Source organism: Doryrhamphus excisus, linkage group LG21, assembly GCF_037039965.1.
Source record: "Doryrhamphus excisus strain RoL-2023G ecotype Guam linkage group LG21, RoL_Dexc_Guam_v1.1, whole genome shotgun sequence".
Classification (NCBI taxonomy): domain Eukaryota; kingdom Metazoa; phylum Chordata; class Actinopteri; order Syngnathiformes; family Syngnathidae; genus Doryrhamphus; species Doryrhamphus excisus.
The window spans coordinates 7,214,425-7,221,313 of record NC_136377.1 but is presented as its reverse complement, the minus strand read 5'-3'; the positions used below and the strand labels follow the sequence as shown (position 1 = coordinate 7,221,313).

At 40.6% G+C, this 6,889-nt stretch overlaps 2 protein-coding genes across 3 annotated transcripts in view; one reads left to right on the top strand and one right to left on the bottom strand.

The window, feature by feature from the left end:
* Window positions 1-468: 468 nt before the first annotated feature.
* On the top strand, window positions 469-5,788 carry LOC131138311 (cyclin-I-like). The gene is made up of 5 exons (XM_058087126.2): window positions 469-500; window positions 2,386-2,545; window positions 2,627-2,761; window positions 4,256-4,330; window positions 4,426-5,788. Coding segments are annotated over exons 1-5 (558 nt in total). The 5' UTR covers window positions 469-498; the 3' UTR covers window positions 4,612-5,788.
* The window catches only part of septin8a (septin 8a), a 34,238-nt gene continuing 31,663 nt past the window's right edge, over window positions 4,315-6,889 (bottom strand). The window contains exon 11 of one of the 2 annotated variants that reach the window (XM_058086224.2): window positions 4,315-6,044. In XM_058086224.2, coding sequence (XP_057942207.1) covers window positions 5,876-6,044 — 169 coding nt within the window. In that variant the 3' untranslated portion in view covers window positions 4,315-5,875. The remainder of the gene's footprint in view (window positions 6,045-6,889) is intronic. The other variant, XM_058086225.2, reaches the window with a different exon arrangement.

Genomic DNA, 6,889 nt, shown 5'->3' with positions numbered 1-6,889 from the left:
ATCTATTATCATTAATAAAGACGTACTGTGATTGTATTTTTTGCACACTACGATATTTAACTCTTTTTTTAAGCATTATTACCTTTATGTAGGTAGAATATGAACATGATAATAGTTGGGGCAAATGAGTGTTTAGTTAAGCATGTGAACCTCCATGGATCGAACACGCTATGCCAGCCATGCTGAGGTTTTGAACACAGACACGTTGTCACGTACACGTACAATCTCAACAAGGACAAGAAAAGCACGCCACATCTCTGACTGGGATCAAAGCGTGGAGCTCAGACTGCGACTTTAGCGCCATAATGTGCTCAGTGGAGTGTACAGAGTACTCCTGACAGCATGAAGCCGCCTCACCCTGATTGGTTGCTGTGCTGCTAGTTAGTGGGAACATTCTTTGGACCCAGGAAGGAGGTTCCACAAAAGTTAGACCTGACACTTTTCTTCACGCACCAGACACAAACTGAAGGCACCAAGAGGAGCCCCGAAACCCTCCGTATGTGAGTTTTTCATATTCTTCCTACTCCTTTTCAAACATCTTCCATTCTTCACCTTTTGGCGGTAATCAACATGATAAAAACAATCCTACAACATATCTGCAACACCATACAAATATGAAAAATCTTAATTATAATTATTACATCTGCACCAAAATAAATATTGAACAAAATATTACTTCTCTGTGCGAAAGATGAGGATTTTTTTCTTTTTCTTTTCTGTTAAATGGGGATACTTATACTACTACTAATAATTATTAGTATTATATAATTAGGATTATTATTAATTTTATTATTATTATTTGCCCACCAATATTGCAATAATAATAATAATAACAATAATAATAAATATTATTATATTAGTCTGGTTGGTTGTATAATATACTATTAAAGAGGCACATATCGTATTAACTAAATCATGTTTACAAACAACAAAAACAATATTTGTTCAATACTGATCAATCTGATTCATAAGTTATTGTGATTTAAACCAGTAAATATATTTTATTTTATATTATGTATATTATATTATATAAATATATAATATATTTTCATGTGTTTATTGTTGTTGAGGGTGTTTGCCTACGGCCTAGAAATTACGCAATTGGGTGCCCCCTACCGGAAGTTATAGCTTTAGACAATAAACGCAGCCCATAAAGATAATATTTCAAACAAAATACACGTAAAAATATTTATAGTCTAAAGTAAACATATTGAGGACAATTGTCTTCCATTTGCAGCGTTTGTACGACCATTTTGTGCGCGTGAGCCCCGTATGTTTGACCCACTAACATATTTAGCTGCAGCACCATGACGTCACAGAAGGGGCGGGTCTTGGCGTAGAAAACACATCCTGCCCTCAATCCTGTCTGATTTTTTTTTATATACTTCCTGTCTTGTTTTTGCGCTTATTTTCTGCAGCTGCTCGGTTCCATTGCGCCATTTTATTCCTTGTTTTCTCCAAATAGATCTTATTTTTAATGCTAAAATGTGGCTTCCCAACGTAAATGACTTCCGGATTTATCTCTCCAACATCTTCTTTGTTCAGCTTTTTTATTGTTTTGGTAGCGATTGACTCTTTTTTTTTTTAAATAAAAACGTATAAATGCACCTTCCATCTTGGAGATATTCAACTTTTGAGCAAGAAGAGGTAATGTTTTAATCTGTTATTGTGTGGACGTTTGGTACGTGACGCTAGGAGCAACTGTGCAGCAGCTGCAGCTTGTTGTCCCGCCTTGATTCCAATGCCTTTCTCTCGACATAAAGCTCTTTACTACACGCACTTTTAGGTGTGCATGGCTTATTACTCTTGTTTGTTGAGCAGCAAAGTCTAAAAATGGCGATTATGTTCCTTTTTTTTTGCTTATCAAGTGCAGCATTTCCTGCAGCTGTTATGAGGCAAATCTATATTGTTACTTCCTTAAAATCCGTTTCGACAGACAACAAATGCTCTTTCGGAGCCATTAAACACCTATAAATACCTACAAATATGTCAGTTATTATTGTTTTTAGTGAGCTAGGTAGTGTTATCAGGGCATACTACATCAAAATAGCATGAATACATCAATATGTCACATAACATAATATCATAACAATAAATACAATGCAGGTGTGCCCTCTACTGGCTGGGAGCAGTAATGTATCTAAATCTTGCGTCCTTGCTTGAAAAATAACGTTCAATTTGTAAAAAATAACGTTCAATTTGTATATGTGCAATGTATATATTTGTGTATTTGTAAACCGTGTATTTTTAACCGTTCTTAAGTGTAAAAAGAAGGTAACCACAGTAAAATGTAAAAACAATAGACATTAACTTCAACAGTTGTAAAATGTATTCATACTAAAAAGTTGACTTGTGATGTGTTCAAGTGTCTTTTACCTCCAGCAGGTGCGTAGGCCCTGGTTGCCTTGTCCTGGCCCGGGTGGTGCCGGCCATGAAGGGTCCGAGCGCTGCAGAGAACCGCCACCTTCTCGGCCTCCTGGAGGCGGCACTGGTCCGGGAGGCCCGTCTGTGGAAGGTCCCCATCTTCAAGGGCGGATGCATTCAGGTGTGTGAGGCATTCAAGTACCTACTCAGGAAGATTATTTTGAATAAGATGGTGAAGCTCTCGTCTTTTTGGACTCCACAGGGTGCGGACATCTCGTCATCCCAGCACCAAGACATGATAGTCTGGCTGGGGGACATGAACAGACGCTTCCAGTTCTGTCCAGAGACCTTCGCCTTGGGAGTGTGTGTCCTCAACAGGCTGCTGGCCACCGTCAAGGTACTCAACTCTAGGATCTTCCCGCTGGTGTTGAACTGCTTAAAAGTGCGAAAAAACTGACAAATAGTTTGATGGAAAAATCAATCCGAAAAAAAATCTGTAGGAAAAACAATAGCAGTATATTTAAAAGTAATGGTGTGCCACAAGGCTCATTACCAGGGCCCTGTTTTTGCATATGAAGAACATTAGCAGTGCAAAAATTTTTGTCTTTGTGTTAAATTTTGTCTGCTATTACAGCTGGTCCTCGGTTTACAATGTTTTTGTTTACGAACGCGCCGCATAAATGATAACATTTTGGGACCTAAAAGACGATACTCGCTAGGGAAGCAGTTACAGTACACGCCAGCAGAAAAATACATGCTTTGCTACTTTTTGGACTTCCAAGCAGCAGTGCGGCAACGAAAAGGAAAGCCATCACCATGGAAATGAAAACATCATAAAAAGCTCACAACAAGTGGACACGCCCACCAATATTTACCGCTATTTTGGTCCCAATAAATCGACTGTGGCAAGCAAAGGAAAATGTTCTATTTGGGAGGAAATAATACTTTATAATGTAAACTCCATCAGTTGTTTGTACCGTCAGGCCCAAATGTACTTGCTACCCTTATAGTTATAGCATCCAATGTTACTTGGTAATGTTTAATTTCATTTGAACATGCATCAGATTACAATTGAATGCATCACATAATCAGTTCACAGTTCCACATGTCCAAAAGGAGTAGGAAGAAGCAAAGCTTATTAAATCCTACCCCTCCATCTGGTACTTTTACAATCAGTAACTGTTACATTTGTTCACTTCCTGCTTTCCTAATATAGTTTTTTTTTTGTTAATTTTTTTTGTTGTTGTCATCCTTGTATTTAGCAAACATCAACTGCTTGTATTGTTTCTTGAATTGGCTCATCGTTGTGCATTGTTTGAGGGTCTTACTCAATCCATTCCATAGTTTGATTCCACATACTGAAATGCTATGGCTTTTTAACGTAGTCCTAGCATATAAGTGTTTCAAATGTAGTTCTTCCCTGAGATCATATTTCTCCTCTCTTGTAGAGAAGTATTGGATGACATTTTTAGGTAATTGGTTATTTTTAGCCTTATGCATTATTTTAGCTGTTTGAAGATTAACTATATCAGCAAGTTGAAGTATTTGTGATTTTAGAAATAAGGAGTTAGTATGTTCTCTGTAGGCGGCATTATGAATTATCCTTACTGGCCTTTTTTTGCAGTACATTTAGCGAGTGAAGATTGCTTTTATAGTTATTACCCCATATGTCCACACAATAAGTAAGATGTGGTAGAATCAGTTCAAATTCAAAGTGTTGTTTATTTTAAACTCATATTGGTACTTGTATATTTCTTAGCTACCTTTTGGGTGTTAAGTTGCTGGGTGATGAGTTTATCACAATAACAATAAGTAAGATATGGTAGATTCGGATTAGGAAAAGAATGGGAAATAAGGAAATCATGTAATCATGTTGCGCTTTTCTTTTCAGGCTCAACCAAAATACCTAAAATGCATCGCTTTTACCTCACTGGTCCTGGCAGGAAAAATCAACGAGGAAGATGAGGTAATCCCGTTTTAAAATAATAATAATAAATAAAACCACACGTCAGCGTTATTTGAAAACAACACTTTTATTGGCTGGCGTTGCTTTGGAAACAGGTGTTGGGTTCGGTTAGCGCCCTGGTTGCTGAGAGCGGATGCAACTTTTCAACGGCGGAGATAGTTCGTATGGAGCGGATCATTCTGGACAAGCTGCAATGGGACTTGTACACCGCCACGCCCGTTGATTTCATTCACATTGTAAGTTTTTTTTGTTTGTTTGTTTTTAAGACAAAAACAGTTTGACTCCACAGGCAAGATAATGGTTGCATAACAGGCCAAGGCACTTTTGACCGACCCGTCCCCATCCTCATCCTCATGAAAGCATACACCGGTTTGTTTTGTTTGTCCAGATGATTCCGACACAGTCCCCCCCCTTTTCAAATCGCATCGGACTTTGATTGTTTAAACAGATTTACCTGGCCAGGAAATGCACTGATCAGCTTTGTGTAATCTCGCCGTGCAGCCGCAAGAGTCGCTAATCCCAATCACCAACCGTCATTCCCTTCCTAAAAGTGCTGAGATCCGTTCAAAAAGCCACAACCCATAAAAATGACCCTTTTTCCCTCCCACCCATTTCCTGGATTAGACTAATGCCCCTTTTCCACTGCACGGCACCTACTCGCCTGCTCCGTAGTCTCCACTTGGATGCCGTTTGACTCTTTAAGGAGCTCATTGTCAGCGAAACGAGGCGGGTACTGCGCTGTGGAAAAGCAGCATCATATTATTGAGGCATGTGTGCAGTCACCATTGTGAACCGACCCCCCCTCACCAAAACTTGGGTATTACAAAGACTTGAATATAAAGAGACGCAATAGAACAGTTAAAAAAATAATAAGAATAATAAAAATAAAGACATTTTCCTTTTTTTCTTATATATTCTGTTCAAATAAATATCTCCAAATAAATACTCTCGACTGAGACTGAACAATTATCTTTACCTAAATATCCCCCCCTTATAATAATTTGTCACAGACACGTCACCATGACAACAATAAGACGCTTTACCATACCAGCTGACTTGAAAAGGTAGATTCAGCCCCAAAATTCCCTTTAAGAATTTTTTTTTTTTTATAGAATAGATCTAAATTCCACTCAAAAGTGGACATGGCTCATTGTTGCTAAGGACATAAACAAACTCCGAAAGATACTTGAGAAAGGTGATGTTTTCCCTACCAAAATATCAGGAATATTTAGGTATCGTGGAGAGTATCTTTTGTTACCTTTGGGTTCCGACTCAGATGTGTTGTGATGGTTCCGAATGGGAGCACAGAAGAGCACCGCACATACAACACAATACAAACATGGTGCTGATTTGCAGTCAGGCCTACTGTGACGTTGGAGTGGTCCAGGGTGACAAACCGGGTTGGACAAAGACGACAATGACATCATGCGCTAACAATTTGGTTCCTCCGGTCTCATTCCAGTTCCACGGCCTGCTGGTCTACGGCCACCCGCACCTCATTCCGTCCATCGGCCTCAGCTGGGACCCGACGCCGAGTCCTGGCCGTCAGAAGAGGCCCCCGGGTTTCCAGGCGGCGTTGTGGACCAGGCAGGTACAGCACTGTATGGCCTGCCACCAGCTCTGGCAGTTCAAGGGCTCCACGTTGGCCTTGGCCATCATCACCTTGGAGCTGGAGGCGCTCACGCCCGACTGGTTCTCCGTCTTTACCGACCTGCTGAAGAAAGCCCAAGTAAGGAAACCGCCAACGAGGCAGCCTTCAGCCCCGTTTCTACCAAGCAGAACACGTCGGTTTAGTGAGCGGTTTTATTGTCAAGGGCACCAAAACCACCTTCAGAGTCTCCACTTTGCTCCTCCGTTGTCGGTGAACAGTTTGTAGATTCGATCTTCCAAAGGTTGGAGTCCCCGATTTCCCAATCATTCTTGGTAGCTTTGACTTTCTATAGAACACAGCCACATTGTCTTCCAGTTTACGTGGTTTTTAGCGGTTCCTCTGAATGTGACGCCTCCTTAGACCATGTAGTATCCTTCAGAATGTCGTAGTCCCTAAAGCGGTACTCCCTCCTTCGTTGGTAACCAAGACCTCACTCATCCCAAGGGTAAGATTGGGATATGTTACCAGGAAATCCTGTTAACCAGGTTGTGGGAGGTGCCTTTGAAGATGAAACCTCTGTAGAGAACGTAGGGTTCTGGAGGTTTCCGTCACCGAATCACCGGCTCCTCCTTGGTTTCTAATGTGTGGATCCAAGACTTTTTGAACGGCAAAGCTGGGAATATGTGAGAAGGAAAAATTCCCGAGAGGCCATGCGGTCCCAATTTTGAACAAGGGTTGGCTTGACCTCACTGTCTAAGGGTAAGGGTGAGATTATGCGATCAGAAAATCTCCAGAACCGTACACCGTTCCATTTAACACTGAAATTGGGACTTTTGTTTTGTTTGGCGTACCCAGAAAAATGGTAGGATTGGGAATTAGGATAGGATTAGATGGGTCCTTTCATTCATTCATTCATTTTCTACCGCTTATCCTCACGAGGGTCGCAAGGGGTATGCTGGAGCCTATTC